The sequence below is a fragment of the Bacillus rossius genome, chromosome 1, assembly GCF_032445375.1.
Source record: "Bacillus rossius redtenbacheri isolate Brsri chromosome 1, Brsri_v3, whole genome shotgun sequence".
In the NCBI taxonomy this organism is placed as follows: Eukaryota; Metazoa; Arthropoda; class Insecta; order Phasmatodea; family Bacillidae; genus Bacillus; species Bacillus rossius.
Genome location: NC_086330.1, coordinates 95,702,406 through 95,722,389, shown reverse-complemented (window position 1 = coordinate 95,722,389; position 19,984 = coordinate 95,702,406). Strand labels below are relative to the sequence as shown.

Genomic DNA, 19,984 nt, shown 5'->3' with positions numbered 1-19,984 from the left:
TTAGGGTGTTATTTCAGGGGTGGTTGTATAATACATGACAGAAGTGTGCAACTCCTCACTGATAATTATTTATTTCCCCCCTCTACCTCTACTTCCCCTATTATCCCACGTACGCCTCAAGCTTTTCAACCCTGCGCTGAAATCTCGTAAGATTTCTTATACAGGCCATATGTGCCTTATAAATTGTTCGTGTAGCTATGGGAAATATGGTAATGTGTTTTGGGTTGGCAGGCTTAAGTGACATATAATGTGAAATACTTGTTTTCACTTATGTCCGTAGGAAGAGAGAGTGTTGTGTGTTGCTTTTTGCCTTTTTCTTTGTTATTTAAAAAGTCCGGTTGCATTTGTAGCTCCACAAAAGAAGAAATTGTGGCAACAAGAAGATAGTCAAAAATCTGTAGCGAAGAAGGCTCCAGCCAAGAAGAAGGCAGCAAAGAAAAAAGATTCTTCAGACGAAGATTCAGACGGCTCATTTGCACCTAAGGTAAGGTCACTTCCTGGCTGGGTGGGGCAAGATAGAGTTGCCTCTCAGTTGAGGGGCAGGTGGCAATGTGTGGTATCTTGTTGGCCTTTGGTACATTGTCCACAAATAGTTAGGAATAGCAATTAATTTACTGTTCATATTTGGAGGTCAAAAATAAAAAATTATTCATTTAATTTATTTATAATGTTTACATGCATGCCTTGTTTTGTCACAGTTGTTATAAGTGCTTTGTTTTTCACCAACTTTCAATGTTGTTGTTTCTAATGTATAAGTATGTTCATATTTATATGTACTGCAAAGCATTTTTTAAAACGTTAATAATAAATAGTTTTAAATAATTGGCTTCATTAAAGCTACACGTCCCGATAATTCAACGGTACAAAATATGTATGTCGCCACAGGAATGCCAACATCTACAAAATATTGTAATACAAATTGGTTGGGAAGGGGGGTGGGAACTGACCCATTGCAAGTTAAATTAAATATTCAATACATTTTATTAGTTATAAATTTTACCTTTTATACATGTATTTTGATAACCGAATGGAGTAACAATAATAAAGTATTCAATTTTTCATTTGTTTTTATGATATGGATTAGTGTACATTAATAACATAATGTTCGTTAATAACAGAATATATCTTGCCACAAAATTTATAAAAACTCTTTAGGTACATTTTTGTTGTATTTGTAAACCAATAAAAATCAGTGTTTACATTTTAAAATAAATTATGGTTTAATACCACCAATGGATACAGAAAAGTGGCGGAGAAGTCAAGTTTTCAGAACTAAAACGTCAGGAATGAAATACATCTCAAAAGAATAGTGGAATCAGGTACTTCTTTCACGAGGAACAAGCAAACAGCAGAATGATAAATAAGTGCAAAATTTTGGATCTTTTGGTGTTTTTATTTGTTGGAAGGCAAACAACTTAAGTAAAAAAAAAATCAAATTCTTAATTTCAAAGCTTTTATAATTTTATTCAGTTAAAAATTATACATCTTATTAATGGAGGCTTGGTATACAAGTATAAAACCTCTATTCATCATATTTTAGGGAACTAGCATAAATTTAAGATTTGTGCAGGAAAGCAACTTGTGTGGCCTTTGTGTTAGGATAGAACTAACCTCAAATAAGTCATGAGAGCAGATATAAAAAAAAACAAGTTGGTTGAATCATATTTTAGAAAATAAATAAAAAACCATTGCTTAATAAACCATTTGTTTTATTTCATTAATAACATCTTAACCTTCCATCCTGAGTTATTGCTTCTTTTAAAAGCAAAGTCATTATGACAGGCTTATAAACACCAGCAAGTAGTTCATCACAATAATAGTGGAGTTCTTTTCTTTGTATATACCAGTCACAATATGTACCGTGTTTTATCGCACAATTGTCGCACCAATATTTTAGGGTGTCAAAATTTGGATAAAAAAAATTCTCACGTAAACATCACATGATGGTTTTGGTCCTCCCATTAAATTCTGATCACTTTGTGTAGGTATTTTTTCCATATAAAACGATGTATCTTAAAGTAGAAATCTAATATTTATTCTGACATTACCACTTACTTATTACGGAAATACGAAGTTGTCTAATGTGTAAATTTTCTTTTAATGACGTTTTTAAACGTTATAACCTTTTTCTGTTCGTCTGCATCGCCGCGGTGTACCACTTATAAAAATGTAGCCAGTGCTAGTTGGCATCATTCATGTTTGGTTATGTTGCTTCCCATACAGAGCACGCATACGTAGTCGAATAGCAATATCTCGCCAATTGCATGCAACACGTGCTCTCTGTCGAGTGCCGAGTTAACTACATATGATGGCCCGCACTCTTTCGTGGTAAGTGTGTAACGATGATAGTTACACGTTAGTTCAGGCTCGCATTCGGGTTACAGATTTTGTTTTTCTATATAAAGTTGAAATGTTTATTGTTGCATGACTTATTAATTTAAATTGTTTGGAGTGCTATTGTATACTCTACTTTTTAAATAAATTTACTTTCCATTAATGGGTTTTTGTTTTTATGAATAACTTTACCTAACAAAAGAATTTTTTTTTTTTCGCATAATAGTCGCACCCCTACTTTTCAAACTTGATTTTAGTATAAAATGTGTGACGATTATGCGATAAAACACGGTACTATAATTGCAGTTATTTATAAATATTGCAAAATTCTTAAACACGTATACAAGCAACATGAACATAATCCATGAAACGAGAATAAAGTTCCCATTGAACTACACATACTGTAGAAGCACTTCTTAGTCAGATGGTTGCTGGTCTTAAACTAAATACTGAATAGACGAATGCATTGCAATTCTGGTCTTTACCTATTATTGTCAAAAAACTGCAGGATTAGCTGCAACTTTAAAGACGTATGCCAGTCCTGAGAAGCACTTTAGACTATATGTTTACAACTTATTTTTATGTTATGAACCTGTAGCCGAAGTTTGTCAGTTGAATTCAGATTCACTCTGTATAGGAGATGTTATAAACTCGTACAAGAGAAAATGCACTGAAATACTGTTACAACGTTTTAATAATAAAAATTTCATTTTTAGCTTTTTTCACTATAAATTACCTTCATTTGATCCTGAAACCTTATTAGAATATCTTGTTCCTGGCATTGAATGCATTATTGCATTGCATCAAAATTATAAAAGTAAAGGAAAACTGGAATTTTCGAGATGATTGTGCAGGAATGTTATGGGATTTTTATGGGTTTTGTTATATTATTGTAGTTTATTCCCTGCAAGGGAAAGTGTTTGCATTCAACATTTCTGCTTGTGTCGCGCCCAGGCGAAGAAGAGCAAAAAGGTTGCTGCGTCCACATCGGACAGTGAGACTTCGGCGCCGCGCAAGCAGCTCAGCGGTCGCGCGCGCAAGCCCACCAAGTTCACCTTTGACGACGACTCAGACGGAGACGTCGACTCAGACTAGGTGCCGTGCCATGCTGTGCCGTATTCTGGCACCCGAGACTCGTGCAAGCACCAGGTGTACTTGTTGATTACTTAAAGACTTGTTTATAATTATTTTTATTAGGACTTAGTGATGTGTTGGCACATTTTAGATGTGCATGTCAGTGGTATTCGTCAAGTGAAATTTCACATAAGAATATTTCTGTGGAACGTTTTGCCGTAAAATGGGAATGTAACCCGGAATATAATTTTAAAAAAGGACATAAGGACGTACATTGTAATGTTTAATAGAGTGTGTATTTCATAACTTTAAGAACGTTTTGTAATCGTTTCATGGGAATGTTTTAAGTATTTCACTGTTTGTGCTATTTTTATTTGAATTTTTATAACTTACTCAGAACTTGATTGTCCCTTGTCCCTTTGTGTTTGTTAGTAAAAGTGAGTTTAATGTGAATGTAGGAACAAGTAATTGTTCAACCATTGCCATTAGATTTGACATGTTTAAGATAGTCTATAAAACATAATACTTTTTTTGCATTTAGCACAGTAAGTTGTGATTCAGTATTGATACTTAAAACATTGTGTATGTTTTAACTAATGTGTTTTTTTTTTTACAAATTATTGTGAATTTTGCATGTGAAAGTATGAAAAAATTGTACTATTTCTTGGCTAAGTTCAAAACGTGAGTTAATAGTACTTTTATTACCTTGTACCTTGTAATTTTGTGATATATCTGTTACATATACACAAGTTTTACAAAGGAGGAGCTTCTTTTTAGAAATGTAATTGATACTCATGATATTGTTTTGAGTCTTGATATGAATTCAATATTGTGTTTAACATTTGGTATTGTACAAAATACATTTTTTTTTCTGTGCAGATTTTCAGTAAAATAGCATTGCAGATGTAAGTTTATAAATAATTAGATGTGTGCTACTTGAGAAGACACTGTAATAAGTTGGTAATGACCTGTGTGGAAGTAAGGACTAGTGTGCATATTTGTGTGAAATACTTAAAAAAAAAAAAAAAATTTATAAATCATGTGAAACTGTATTTCCTGTACACACACACACATACATTTCAAACTCAGTTAAACTTACTGCTAAGTTTTATAAGCAAATGTTTGTGTAGATTTTTACTAAATGTATTTATTTTGTATCGTGGTCTGTTGAAAGCTTAAGACAGTGTACATACTTTTATTAAACATAAAAAAATTGTCTCGCAAATATTTTGTGTATCCTATATTATACTATAATATAATTGATAACTATGATTTGCTTAAATTTCATAGATGTCATGTGGCTGTTTTTTGAATTGTCGTTTGTAAAGTTCAAAAATAAAAGCATTGAATTTTAGTCATGTGTTGTTAAAATATCATTAGGTCAGTTAATTTAAAATATTTAATTCTATATGCCTAAAAATTTATCATTTTACATTAAATAAATTGGGAAAATGGCATTTTAACCATTACTATATTACCTTATCTCACAAAACAATTTTTACCAACTGTTAAAACTATTTTAGAGTATTTTAAATGTTGTTAATCTAACCTCACCAACTGTTCTTTCAGTTACAAGTAATAAAATATAGGCATGTGCGAAGGTCTCTTTTTAAATGCGAAGCGAAGCTTATATTGTGCAAAGGAATGTCGAAGGATTTGAAATAAAAATTTTTTAATATAAAAAAATTGTTACATATTTTTCATTATGATTATATAGACTAAAGAAAATTCCATTGTACCAAACATCTTCAAAAAATGTATGCATACTACATAAGTACTGTTAAATGTCTTAATCCACAGGAAAAATAAGTACTTTTAATTTATTTAAAATTTGTAAAATTAATTCATCTGGTTTTCATTAGTAACGTTAAATTCCACCTGGCTTTGAAGCGTGTGAGCCAGCCATTTGAGGCTTCAAAATTGTCAATTCCTAGACTTTAGTGCCTCCATTCGTGCTTTTTCTTGCAGTGCTGTGCCCGAGATGGGTATGTTATTAGAGCGTGCTTGCACAATCCAATCAAAAAGATTTTTGTCAAGTTCACTGTCGATACATTTGCTATATCTTTTCCTCTTCTAGTGCAGTTTTGCAGCATTTTCTTCAAAAAAGTTAAGCGTTTTTTATTTATAACCGGTATGATCTATATAATTTGGTTTGACTCGTCGTCTTTTCGACCATCGCAGAAGTACCCTAAAGTACTGCAATTTTTGTGCTCACTAAAAACGTGGCTTGGACCATTTTCAATATCGCATTTCAACTGTGAAACTTTAACTTGAAAATCGGTGTCCTGTGACTTTCTGTAAGTTAATTTAACTGATTATCCCTTTGATACATATTAATTATTGCAGCTCTAATAAACAATCTTTTAATATAAAATACATTTAATAGTTTAAAAAGTTCCTTGGATGGGTACATGTGTTTTTTTTTTAAATAACAAGTAAAATAAGTTTTGAATTGTTATTAGTGGCTTAATTGAATGAGTGATTTTGCAATGAGGTTTCGGCTTAGCAAAAATACGGTCCTAGCACTGTTGAAAAAAATAGAAAGACAGTTGGAAGTGCCCACAGACAGGTTAGTGATGGCTTTTTTCTTGTTAAGCTATTATAAGCAAAAAAAAAAAGTACTTTTTGTGTGAGCTTTCATTTGAAATTTATTTTTCTATGTAAACATGTTAGTATAAACAAGTATTTTGTTTTCAGGTATTTTTCTGTCTTTCCTATTGACCAACTTCTAGTAACCTTAAGGTTTAATGCATCTGATAGATTTTTAATTTCTGTTGGTGATTACTTCGGTTTACACAAGAGCACTGTATGTCGTATTGTAAAAAAGGTTACTCTTGTAATAGCAATGCTGCGCAGAGAATATATTGCACTTCCCGAGACAGATGAACAAAATCGGCTGTTACATGAAGAATCTTACAATGTGGCACGGTTTCCAAAAGTAGTAGGAGGTATTGACTGTACCCACATCAAAATTATTTCTACAGGTATGAAGACTTACGTAGTGTGTAGTTTAAGGGTATTCCTTAAAGAATATATTTAAAAATCATAAAAAAATTTCATTCCATTCTCTAAACCATCCTGAATTTAATAAAAAAACAGAGATAAGATATTCCAAATAGTTTAGGAGTAATCGCCATTTTTATTTTCCATCACTATACCTTTGCATTCATGCTGTTGGTGCCATTGTTTCTTGTTTACTAGTATGAAATATATATATATTTTTTTTTTTTTGCAATTGGATAATGTCACATGACAGTCACGTCATAGATTATTAAAACTTAAATAACAAAAAAAAATTACGTGAATCCCTACTGTTTAACCAAGCTTATAGCTGTATTGAGGCACGGAGCACCGACTTGGTACTTCTGATAGCAAGTAACTTGACGTATAAAAGGAATAAAAATATAAAAGGAAATATTGTATCCAACATAAAAATTCCTTTTTACGTCAAGTTACTTGCTATCGCACACTGGCCAAAAGTAACAAACGAAGGTAGCACGACAGCCAACCGCGATCCGATACGTCATCGCCTGGTTGCCATATTTCCCTTAACCATTGTTTAGTTAAACACTCGTTAAAAGTACGTTGGGAAACAGTCAAATGATAATCAGTACTTTAATGTCCTGTTTAAATTAATTGTTCGATTAGATAATCGAAACTTTAAACAAACTTTGTGAAACCGGCCCTAAACCTGTTAATAACGCCAACGGTGGGAAATAATTGGTTTACAGGCTGACCAGGTCACCTCGTGGCCTGGCCTCGTGAGTCTAAGACGCGGTTTGTGTTTAAACGTTCAAAATGAACTTAAATATTTATTGAAACGAGCCGGCCACTCGGAGTAGGCCTCGCAGATACGAAAAGGTTTTAGAAATTATAAAAAGTCCAGCGGATGCTAAGAGATCAGTTGAATGTAAGAAATGCTAAGTTGCGAGGTGCTCACCAAGCATTCTACCCTGGGTAGGGATGGCGACGATATATCAATATATCGGAAATGTCGATATTTCCGATATATCGATATATCGGAAATATCGATATTTCATGTTCAAACTATCGATAATTTAGCATCAATATTTTAATGCCGATATTATCTTGATATAAATATTTTGTTCCGATAATATCGAATTTTAAATAAAGTTTTATTTTGTCAGTAAAAAAGATATTAATATTATCTGTAAATAAATTCAGCAGAAAAATAATAGTTGACTGAAAGCTTCGGAAAGATAAATAATTCTTTAAAATGAGATAAAAAATGGCAATGTTGGAGTTCATATTAGGGAATTTTATTTCATAGATTAGTAAGTTTAAGATTTCAATGAAGTTACAAGGTGACTGTTGGCAATAAGGACATTTGTTGACGTGAACAGTAGATATGTGGACGTATGCATAGACTGATTAACGTCTAGTTTAGTAAATGATTTTATATTCGTAAGCAGATTTTCAGTGTTGTAATGTGACAGTTTTATTTTTGTATTCAGTGTTTGATGTGACGGTATGGGTCCTAAGAGTGATGTATGGAGGCACTTCACAAAACTTACTAAAACAGATGCGAAGTGTAATGTTTGTAAAAAAAATTGGTAAAAACTTCTGGTAATACATCCAATTTAAAATCTCATCTGAAACTTCATAAACTAAAAGATGAAATAGCAGATAGGCCTACACCTAGCAAGTCAACTAAATCGAGTCCAACTACAATTAGTCTTCCTAAGATATCATTTGAAAAACAATCAGCATCTCAGCCGATTTCGTCGTCTTCAACTGCAGCAACGAAAGAATCCGTTGATGATACTGTGTCGACGCATCTAACATCGAGTGGATCTACATTATTCAATCATCTATCCATCAAACATTTGGAAAGATGAAAAATTTTTCAGGTTAGTAATATTAATAGTACTTTAATTGGCCTATTTAATTTTTATTTCAATTTGAGATAAGGGAAGGTAATTATCTCGACTATCCCCTCTTCTATAAAAAAAATATTAAAAATTCGGGAATACTTTTATTTTGTGCTATAAAAATTCCTCTATTCAACACAACTTACGGAGATACGAAATTCCAACACGTGAAGGAGAAATCGCCGTTTATTCATTAACATGCCTGTACATTGGTGCGGCCACCGACATTTTTTGTTTGCTGTGTGTGTCTGTGATAGTTTTTTTTTTTTGGACAACTCTAATGGTCGATTAGGTTAGGTTAGCTACATTATGAATAGGTACTTTAAAACATTGTGAATGTATGATTTGGTTAGTATAGCTGCATTTAAGATACTGTGAAATCATGTGAACGGTTTCCTATCTCTGGATAGCTACATAAATTGTTATTTCCTAAGCAAACATAAAAGGATTTTACAGTATTTTTAATGTAGCTATACTTACCTAATATAACCAACCATCCACAATGTTTTAAAGTATTTGTAATGAAGCTAACCTATCCTAATCGACATTTAATTTTACATTCGTTTTCACACTCACTCTTTAAGTGTTTGACATTATTTTTTAATAGTTTATACTTCTAAAAATAATTCTCTCTGTAACTGTAACTCACTTTTGTTTTGTTACAGAGGGTGGATCACGTCACTGCAACATCACTCAAGGGCTGCTCTATTTTATTTGCAAAGATGGAATGGCTTTGTCAGTGGTAGATGGGGAAGGTTTTAGACGTCTGATGAAGGAAGCTGTACCTTTATACAAGGTACCCACAATAAATTTGATGAAGAGTATGATTAATGAAAAATTCTGCATACTAAGCAACAACTTCAAAATTCTAATTGAAAATGTAGAACAGTTCACAATCAACACTGATGTTTGGTCAAACATAATAACAACCTGCTTCTTGGGCGTGACAGTCAATTTCATTGATGGTACATCAATTCAGTCAGTATCACTTGGTGTATCAAAATTAGAGGCATCTCACACAGGAGATTGTATAGGTAGCCAGATATTGTCAGTCTTGAACCAGTGGTCTATACCAAAAGAAAAGGTTTTTTGTGTTGTAACCGATAATGAGGCAGCAATGGTAAAAGCAGCAGTTGACTCATTTGGAAAAAATAAGAATGTCCGATGCTTAGCACATTCAATTAACTTGACAGAATCTGCCATGAAAAAAACTAGGTTTAGATGAGTTGATAAAAAAAATTAAAGATATTGTAAAGTTTATCAAGCGCTCAGTAAATGCCAGTGACCAATTGAGAGAGGAGCAAAAGATGAGAGGGATACTAACGGGAGACATTTTAAAAATGATTTTGGATGTCCAGACACGCTGGAACTCCACATACTACATCATAGACCGTTTTTTAATCCTGTCAAACATTGTCAGCAGTATTCTTGTTTATAGACCTGATTCTCCACCTATGTTGACTGCTTTGGAGCTTGAAAGTGCCAAAGAAGTGAAGAACTTATTGTCTTATTTAGAGCATCTGACAAGAGAAATCTCTGGCAAAACCTATGCCACAGGGGGCATAGCAATACCTCTGCTGAATTGCTTTCTTCAGTCAATGACTTAAAGTGTCCCAAAGCTAAACATTGGCATCAATCTGAAGTCCAGTCTTCTGATCGAATTTGGCGAGAGATTGAAAGACCGAGAGCAGGCGCATTTACTTTCTATGTCTATGTTTTTAGATTCTAGATTTAAAAACATTAATTTTTAACAACCAGCCTCATCAGCAAGAGCTCTGAATCAAATAAAAAAGCTTCTTGCCGCAGTAACAAAACATGTACAATCATCTTCGGATTCAGAACCTGAAGTGGATGTACATACGGATTCCACAGACTTATGGTCGCACCAAAGACCCTAGTATTGAAGAGTGTAAAGAAAATGGCTGCAACCCAGTTGACATCTAGTGTTGATTTGGACTCCGAAATATCGCTGTTGCAGCCAACCATAAAGCTAATCCATTAGAACTTTGGGAGGATCTAAAAAATGTTTATCCAAAAAAGTATATTAGCAAGGCAATATCTAATTGTGCTTGCCACCTCAGTCCCTGCTGAAATACTTTTTTTCTAAGGCAGGGAACACTATCATGGAAAAAAGAAACCGTCTGAGTGGAGAACTATTGTCCAAACTTTTATTTTTAAATGGACTACCGTCAAAATATTGGAAGTAGGTCTTTCCATTTTTTTCTTAATGTTTGAATAGGATTTTCTTTGTATACATTATTTTCCATAGGTTTAAGTTGTATTTTATTGGCATTGTCAATGAGGTACGCAATTTTTGCTGTTTATATTAAAAATGTATGTCTTTATAAGTATGTATGTGTGTAAATAAACCTGCAAAGCCCATAGTACTTTAAAATAAGAATAAAATCTTAGATAACTAAAAAATAAATGCTAAGTTTGACCAAATATATGAATATATTAATGTATTGTCAGCTAATTATAATAAAATTACCTGCTTGCTCTTACTAGAAAAATTAAATAAAATATAAGAATTTTCCAATTATTTTAGTTCATTATTCTCTTTTCTACTAATTTTTCGCTAAACATCCTCATAAATGTGTATAAAATAACAATACATGAAAATTACTTAAAAAAAGTTGGAGAGAAAAAAAAAGTATCATTTAATAATAAAAAATAAAATTTAGATTATTTTACTTTTACTATAAATAGCTAAAATTGTAGGTATTATGTGATTCCTTCTGTCAAAAAACTCAATACAACATATACCGTACTTAAATATTAAATAATGATTTTAGAATCAGTAAAGCACAGATAAAAATTTGTCTATTATAAAGACAGATATATCGAAAATATCAATATTTTCAAGACGATATTTTATCGGTATCGATAAAAGTCAAGCGACATATGGAAAACCCGATATATTGATATGTGGAAACATTTTGCCATCCCTAACCCCGGGTGACGAAAGGAAGCAACTGAAGAGGCTAGGACAGCATAGAGGCCAGAAAGTGCTGGATTTACCGTTAGTCTCTCCTGTTATTCATTACTACAAATTTAACTAAAACAAATACACTAATATTTTTATAATAAAATTATACCAAGGCTTCCTTTAATTGTTTATGTTAAGTATTAATTATTTTAATTAGGATTATGATTCAAACTGGGTTGTGGGTAGTTCCATTGCCTGCCGCGTGGGGTGCTGCGCCGTCATTACCAACTAGCACTGCAAACATAATCCTTGGGAAATATTACTTAAAGAAAAGACATGTAGCAATTACGTAAACATTAAGGTTAAATAAGAAAACAAAAGAGGTCCTTGCACAGACTCCACTCTCGCCTCTTGTCGGCAGCCTCACGCACAAACACACCTGCACAGGGGGCGGGAGGTTTGAAGTAGAGGGTGGTGGTGGGAGGAGAGGGGTGGTGACAGCATGAGGCACATCGGGCTTAGGGAGGGCGTAGCCCCATTCGACTTCACGTATTTTATAATTTCGTAAGTATTGTACAGTTGGCTCATATTTTTTAAACTAACCATTTATTTCTGGGGAGTTAAATAATTAATTATTGGTATCAAGACATCAAGATGAACGTAAACTTAAACATGTCACGGCAGCGAGAAAACTGGTGCGTATACCAATAAACTGGTATTAGAACTGGACAAAACTGGTACACAAGAGGTGGAGCTACATTTTTTCCGCTAAGCTCACATCTATTGGCTGGCTGCTGATGGAAGGACACGAGTCTGGTCAGAACAATGAGTGAGTTATACTGCGCATGCGCACCTCAGAGAACAGAGAGAGCCAGCCGGCGGCTACGCCGTGCCGTTGCCGTCGTCCGGGGTCTCGGGCTCGAGTCCCGGTGTGGCTCCTAGTGGGAAAAGGCGGCTCTTGATACGTATGGTCCGGGTGGGCGCCAGACTAGCTCGGCTCTAGTCGTGAATTTGGGGTCGTGGATGTATGTGCCCCTGCGTGGCCCACTAGGGCCGGCGGCGGTGTTGCGTGAGATGATGTTTAATTAAGAGACGTGGAGTTGAGGTGGCGGTGTCGTACCTTTTATTCATAGGAGCGAGTCGTACACAATACAACACTCTACAGAGGTCCCCGGGCGTGGGTTTATTCGTTATTCCGTGGCGCCGTATTGTTTGTGTTCCGCGTTACGTGGGCCTCGGACGCTGTTATGTCTCATACGTCTCACTGGTTACGCGGGTAACGTAATTTCGTAACACAAAGGCGGGACACAAAAGTACACTGAATTAAGGGGGTGCGTACAAGTTACGTGGCACTCGTTACTCGGGTAACGTACGCTAGTAATACAAAATACGGGACACAGAAATACACTGGATTAAGGGGGCGCGCACAAATTACGTGGCACTTGTTACTCGGGTAACGTAAGTTAGTAATACAAATTACGGGACACAAAAATACACTGAATTAAGGGGGCGCGCACAAATTACGTGGCACTCGTTACTCGGGTAACGTAAGTTAGTAATACAAAATCCGGGAAACAATATACACTGAATTAAGGGGTGGACGGTTGGAGACGGCCAATCCCATATACGAATGTTTCTGCCCGGGTGTTGTGCCCACTGTGGTGAAACACGCACCGCAATTAAGTTTGTTCAAGCTCCCTTGCGGGTTTGTGGTCAGCGCCGTGCTAGTGACCTTAAGTAAAGTTCTGTGAGTTGCGGGAGGCGGCTTGTGCCGTATACTGAAGATCAACCCCGCTGACAAAGTGTGGTGCGGGGTGTCTTTAAACTGATGCGGTCGGATTAGGTCCTGGACCGAAAAGGGGGACCGGATACTCACGGAGAGGTTAAGTAAAAAAAAGGGGTTCTGTTAATTAGTGACTATATTTACCGGACATTACTTTCGATGAAGACAAAGGCTGTTGCCCCTCCGTGGGATGTAGGTCCGCCCCGGTCCGTGAGCTGTGCTGAACTGCCGAACTGGCATGGCGTCCGAGGGAGGCTCGGCCTCTCTTGCGCCAGGTTTGACCTCATTACGCTAGACTCTAAATGGGTGTGTCTGGAAGATACTTTATTGTCGCTAAAATCCTAATTTAATGTTCCAGGAGGAATGGGTACGGTTCTTCTCTTTTCTACTCAGGTTTTCGCGGGTTTGCCTTTAATCGCTGTTCGGCTCGCCTGACTCGGGTGGGCCATGGCCAGGGGTGTGTTCCGTTAGTGGGAGCGTATACTGGCGGGTGCAGGTCGGGCTCTGGGGTGGTCGTCGGCCGGACGACGTCAAACGCCCCCCCCCCACCACGCGAAGCCCGACCATGCGCCGCTTATGGTCCCGCTAACATGGGGCCACCCCTAGCTCCGGCCGCTCCATCCCGGCGTGGTTCGCGGCTCAGCAGCTGGTCGGCTCCGCGTACCGGACCCGGTGATCGTGGCTGACTGGGCCAGCGTGCGCGCCGCCCCGGTTGCTGTCGTGGCAGGCGTGCCGGGGGCGATGTCGTGGTGCCGGTGTGGGGTCGGCGGCTGGTAGGGCCAGCGCACTGGACCTGGTGATCGTGGCTGACTGGGCCAGCGTGCGCGCCGCCCCGGTTGCCGTCGTGGCAGGCGTGCCGGGGGCGGCGTCGTGGTGCCGGTGTGGGGTCAGCGGCTGGTAGGGCCAGCGCACTGGACCTGGTGATCGTGGCTGACTGGGCCAGCGTGAGCGCCGCCCCGGTTGCCGTCGTGGCAGGCGTGCCGGGGGCGGCGTCGTGGTGCCGGTGTGGGGTCAGCGGCTGGTAGGGCCAGCGCACTGGACCTGGTGATCGTGGCTGACTGGGCCAGTGTGCGCGCCGCCCCGGTTGCCGTCGTGGCAGGCGTGCCGGGGGCGGCGTCGTGGCGCCTCCTAGCTCCGGCAACAGCTCCACCCGGGTGGTGCTCGCGGTGGCCGCAGTTGGTAGGGCCCGAGCACCTGTCCCGGGTCGTCCCACGCCGAACATCCGGGGGTCGACTCGTCGAGGTGGCCTTGCGGCTGACAGGCTCTGCGCCCTGGTCCCAGGTCGTAGTCGGCTAGGTGAACTGGAGGTCTGTGGGCCCGACGGGGTCGTTCCGCGGGCTCGCTGGCGGGTTCGCTTGTCCCCGGTCGATGTCCCGGTCCGCGGAGGTCCTCCTTCGGCGACGGTTGACAGTTCGTGGACTGGTACGGACTCCGTTCCCGTTCGGGTATGGCAGCTGATGCTGAGGCGGCGATCTCCGGGTCGGTCTCTGCGGGTTGCGTGACGATCGGCGTTGGCCCGTCGTCGTTGCCCGCGTCGGATTGACCTATGCTGTGCGACAGCTCGGCGATCTCCACGGTCTCTGCTTCATCGCCCCGTGGGTAGTATTGCGGTGGGGGGCTCTCGTACACCCCGCTCCCCTCCCAGGGTACCACTGCCGTCTCCGGTGCGTCCTCGTGGACCTCTTCCGGTTCGTCTGGCACGTCGTGGGCGGTGTCGCCCCCGGTGTCCCCCGTGGTCATGCTAAGGGCGTAATCGTCGAGGTACGTGGGCGGGCGCCGCCACCGCCGTGGTCGTGGCCTCGCCTCGTCGTCTGATGCGGTCTCCGCGGGCGATGTCCCGGGCGTGTCCGCGGGTTCGTCTCGGGGCCTGTTGGACGTGGTGTTCGTGAAAACCAGGGTGCGGTATGGGCGTGGTTCGGGTTGGCTTCTAGCGGGGATCGCTTCTGGCAAGTCGTCTTCTTCATGGACGGCGTCGCTCTCCGGCGTACGGTGTCCGATTTCGTCCGGAGTGGGGGGTCCTGCGTCTCCGTCTGGGTTCCTCTCCCCAGGTAGGGCGGTGAGTCGGATGTCGTCCCTGTGTACTTTCTTCAGGCGCCGTCCCTCCGTGCGGACTAAGTACGTCGTCCTGCCTAGTCGTCGCCGTACCGTGTATGGCCCGCCCCAGCGCGGGGCCAGTCCCGCGCAATAGTTGCGGGGTGCGGCTGAAAGCGGGTGTAGTCGCGCGAACACCTGATCGCCGACCTGCACGGCAGGTGGAGGATGATCTGTGATTAGGGTGATCCGGTTGGCGTATCTCTCCTGCCTGCGTCTTGCCTCGTCGTGCAGAGTCACATGTCGTTGGTCCTGTTCCTCCGTCGTCTCGTCGGGGTGTGGAGTGCCGTGTGTGGCCCATTCTCCCGGTAAGGGCAGGTTGTGGCCCTTAATCATCTCGGCCGGTGTGCGGCCGGTTGCGGCGTTGGTGCGGCGCCGTACACAGAAGAGGGCGTCAGCCACGTGTAGATCCCACTGTGTGTGGTCCGCCCCCAGCCGGATCCGGAGCTGTGCCTTCAGTTCCTGGTTCCGGCGCTCTGTCGCGTTCGCTCTCGGATGGTAGGCGGGCGTCGTGTGGTGCTCGATCTGGTGTTCGTCGCACCAGCCCTTCCAATGTCGCCCCAGGAACTGACTGGCGTTGTCCGTCAACACCGACTGGGGGTATCCCCGTGACAGGAATTCCCTGGTCAGCAGGCTGATGATGGTAGTTGTGCGCACGTTCCCGCATGGATACGCCTCTGTCCACTGCGTGAAGAGGTCCGTTACGACGAGGAAGAAGCGTTTACCGCGCGGCGTGTGGGGGTAGGGGCCCATCACGTCCAAGGCTATCGTTTGGAAGGCGGTGGTGGGTTCCCTGGGTCGTTGTTGCTCCTCGCCGTCACGCCGCCTCGCTTTCCTCGCCTGACAGATCTCGCATTCGCGCACGTACGTACGTACGTCGTACGTGATGCGGGGCCAGTGGTAGTGTCGGGTGACTTCTCGTCGTGTCTGATCGGTCCCCGGGTGTCCAGCGAGGTCGTGGTCGTGGAAGAACCGAAGGATCGCTTCTCGGGCTTCCGTCGGGACGTAGGTCCTCCAGTCCTCCTGGTACCCATGCGTGTGAGTCTGAATCAGGCCGTCTCGCACACACCACGCCTCATGTCCGGCGGTCGCTTGCTGGCGGCGTTTTGCCGGGTCTATTGACGTTTCCTGTGCTCTACGTACCCGGTCCTGGACGTCGGCCACGGTGTTGGGTGGGTCTTTGTTCCCGTCTGGGTCGGCCGTGATGCGTGCGCATGCCGAGTCGTGCGATGCGTGTCCGTGTGGTGTGTCCGGTGGTAGAACCTCCTCCCAGTCGTCCTCGTCCGTCAGCTCTGTTCGGGCGTCGGGTTCCCGCGACAGTAAGTCGGGGAGCTGGTTCTCTGTGCCGGGAACGTGCTCGACGTCGAAGTCGAACGACTGGAGGAATAGCGCCCATCGTATGAGTTTTCCCTTCCGCCCCTGCATCGTACGCAGCCAGGTAAGGCAGCGGTTGTCTGTCCTCAGTGTGAAGCACTTCCCCTCCAGGTGGGGCCGGTACTTTTTCATGGCCCAGACTACGGCTAGGCACTCCTGCTCGTTGCTGTGATACCGGCGTTCGGCCGGTCCGAGCTTTGCGCTAGCGTAGTCGACGACCTCGCGGTCCCCGTTCGGGTCCGTGTGGAAAAGCACCGCGCCCACAGCGAGTGCGCTGGCGTCGGTCTGGAGGTAGAGGCGGCGTCCGGGGTCTACTCGTGTGAGGGTGTGACAGCGAGTGAAGGCGGCTTTTATTTCGTCAAAGGCGCGTTGCGCGGGTTCGCCCCAATGGTACCGTGCCCGTGGTGACATGAGGTCGGTCAGCGGTGCGATGGTACGTGAGAAGTCGGGAATGTACCCCCTGAGCCAGTTCACTAGGCCGATGAACCGAGTTGCTTCCTCGTCCGCGGTGGTGCCGCTTCAGCGATCTTGCGCAAGTGAACGGGTTGGGGTCGGTTGCCAGCCGCGCTTACTAGGTGGCCCAGGAATTCGACCTCCTGGGTCCCTATATGACACTTGTGGTGTGCGGCCGTTAGATGGTGTGTGGCTAAGCGTTCCAGGACCAGTGCCAGGTGTCTGGCGTGGTCCTCCCACGTCTCGGAGAAGACGATCACGTTGTCGAGGTACGCGATCGCGAACCGGCCCAGGTACCCCTCCAACACTCGGGTCATCATTCCCTGGAACGTGGCCGGTGCGCACTTTAGCCCAAAAGGCATGGCGCGAAATTGAAACTTCCGCCCATCTGGTATCGTGAACGCGGTTTTTCCCCTGTCTTCCGCTCGTATGGGCACTTGCCAATACCCAGCCTTCAGGTCGAGCGTACTGAAGACTTTCGCGCGGCCGAGTCCGGCTACGGCGGCGTCGACGCTGATTTGAGGTGGGGGTGAGCTAATCGTGATGGCGTTTAACGGCCGAAAATCGACGCAGAAGCGTAGCGAACCATCTTTCTTTGGGGCTAACACGACACAAGCGTTGTAATGACTGTTGGACGGTTCGACTACCCCATCGCGAAGCATGTCCGCCACCTGTTCCCGGATGGCCCTATGCTCCCGGAACCCGGAGCCTCTCGGGGGCTCGTGTACTGGGTTGTCGTGGGTGGTCGGGATGTGGTGTTCGGTGATGGTGGTGCGCTTCAGTGGGTCGGCTACCGCGAAGACGTCTTGTCTTTCTGCCAACACGCGTTCAACGGCTGTTCTGTGTTCGTGGGGGACGTTGTGGCGGAACTGGTCTAAGGTTACCTTCTCCCCCTGACTCTTGGGGGTAGTGCCTATGGCGTACACCGTGAGTCGCTCGCGGGTGCCAATGTAAACTCGTCTGGGTTTCATCTCGATTACCGCATCTTGTCTCGCTAACCATGGTTGGCCTAGTACTATCCCTTCGTGTAAGTCCTCTACCACCAGGGCGGTTACTGTGGTGACGTCGTCCCGAATGCGTACCTCGAGTTCGGCTTGCCCCACTGTCGTTCCCGGTTGTGTGCTGGTTGCCAACTGCAATTCGGCTTGGTGGGGCTGCAGCGCGCCGGGAGGTACCAGGTGGGGGGCCACGAACACATGGCTCGCGCCCGTGTCCACTAGGGCTGCCGTGGGTCGTCTGTTGACTTCCACTGGGATGCGGAGTAGGCCGTCGCGTGGACGGACTAGCTGGTTTAGCTGCGGTGTGGCTGCCTCCGCGGCGGGTGTGGGTTGGCTCGGGTTGCTCGGAGGCGCAGGTTTTACCGCCGCGCCCCCGGGGGGCGTTTCCCGACGTGTTGGTGACAGGTGGTGTTTGCCGGCGTGAAGGGCAGTCGGCATGCCAGTGGCGTGTACCTGTGGGGCAGCCCAACTGGCATCGCGGTAGTGGGGGTTCCTGTTGCGTCGATGTCCCATCGGGCCTACCGGGTGGTGGTGCGTCCTGATGGCTCGTCGCGGGTAGTCGGGTGGGTAGCCCCCTGCTTCCCGGTTCTGGACACTGGCTATTCTCGGACCCATTGGGCGTCTGACCAGGCCCCGATCGGTGTTCGTGGGGTCGTAGTGCCGCAGTCCCCGGATGTTCCGTTCCGTGTCTATGGCTTGTCGGACGTAGTCCTCGACTTCCTCCGCGCAGTAACACCGCATGAACGGTTGCAGTTCATTGTGTAGGAGGGTGGTTATGGTTGCGAGCGCGGCGGTTGGTGCGGCGCCGGGTGCTACTCGGTTGAACAGCTGCATTTTCTTGGCCAGAAACTGTTCAACGGGTTCGCCGTCGCGTTGGCGTTCGCCATAGAACTGCGTAGTGCATTGGACCAGTGCGTGGTCCGTGTCAAATCGGCGGTTGAATGACGTTGCAAACTCCTCCCAGGGCATGCTGAAGCGTCCCCAGAGGCTCCACCATTGGCGGGCGGTCCCCTTCAGCTGTTCGCTCGCTCGCCCCGACCATTCGTCGGTCGGTATTCCGGACCGCGCCAGTCTGACCTCGCAGTGCGTTAGGAAGTCTCTGGGTACTTCGTGCCCTATTCCGCTGAACTCGGGTAGTGCTAACTTCCCTGTGTAGCACGGGTTGCGTGTGTGCATCCCCGTGTTTGGTCCGGTGATTGCGCTTGGTGGTTGGATGTATTTGGGTGCCAGATTGGTCCGGGCACTCGTGAGGCCCGTAGTCGGTAGTATGCCTCCTAGTGTGACGTTAGCTGGTGCCGCCGTCTTGAGCGGTGCCCATGACCACGGTAATTGGGTGTGCTGCTCGCCGAGTAACGTCTCGCTCCAGGGCTTGCCCCAGGTATGGTCGGTGACGTCGTCCCGGGTGTTCGCGCATTGGCATGTCCTATACCACGGCAGTGATCCCGTCAATAGGTCTATTTCCCTTGGTAATAGGCAACGCGTGCACACGAGGTCTGTAGGTGGTGCCTGCATGTTGAGCTGTATGTTGTACGTTCAAGTTCGCCGTTTGTGACGGGCTGTTTGTAGTCTGGGCGCGTGTTGTAGCGCGCGGGTTTGAGATCGACGGCGGGCAGGTGCCCAGATAGCCGCACAAAAGGGAGCGCGAAGAGTCCGTGCCGAGTGGGGGTATCAGGATGGTTGCCCGAAGCGGAGAGTGTGATGAGGGGTGACGAGGTGGGGGCAGGTGCCCGGACAGCCGCACAAAGAGGAGGCGAAAACGGTCCGCGCGAAGTGGGGGTGGTGACGTCGCTCCGTTGCTCGCCTCGCCGTGATGACGTGCGGGGGTGGGGGGTTGGTGTGTCCTTTGTCCGCTCGCCTCGTCGCGCCGGTCTGTCTGGCCTTCGACCCTTCCTGTGTCCAAAATGGCCGTTTCGTGTCTCCGCTGTCGCCTGTTGGTGAATTTATCTCGAAAATGTCCAGAAGGGGGAAAAAAAATTTTCACGTTATTTTCTGCCCCACGCAGCGGGCGCCAAATGCCGTCGTCCGGGGTCTCGGGCTCGAGTCCCGGTGTGGCTCC

General features: G+C 44.4%; 1 protein-coding gene across 3 annotated transcripts in view; it reads left to right on the top strand.

Annotated features, from left to right (window-relative positions):
• Positions 1-4,439, top strand: part of LOC134540437 (DNA topoisomerase 2) — a 132,864-nt gene extending 128,425 nt beyond the window's left edge. For all 3 annotated transcript variants that reach the window (XM_063383190.1, XM_063383207.1, XM_063383199.1), the window contains exons 26-27: positions 351-484; positions 3,289-4,439. In XM_063383190.1, the coding sequence (XP_063239260.1) occupies positions 351-484; positions 3,289-3,429 (275 nt within the window). In that variant the 3' untranslated portion in view covers positions 3,430-4,439. The remainder of the gene's footprint in view (positions 1-350; positions 485-3,288) is intronic.
• Positions 4,440-19,984: the final 15,545 nt, after the last annotated feature.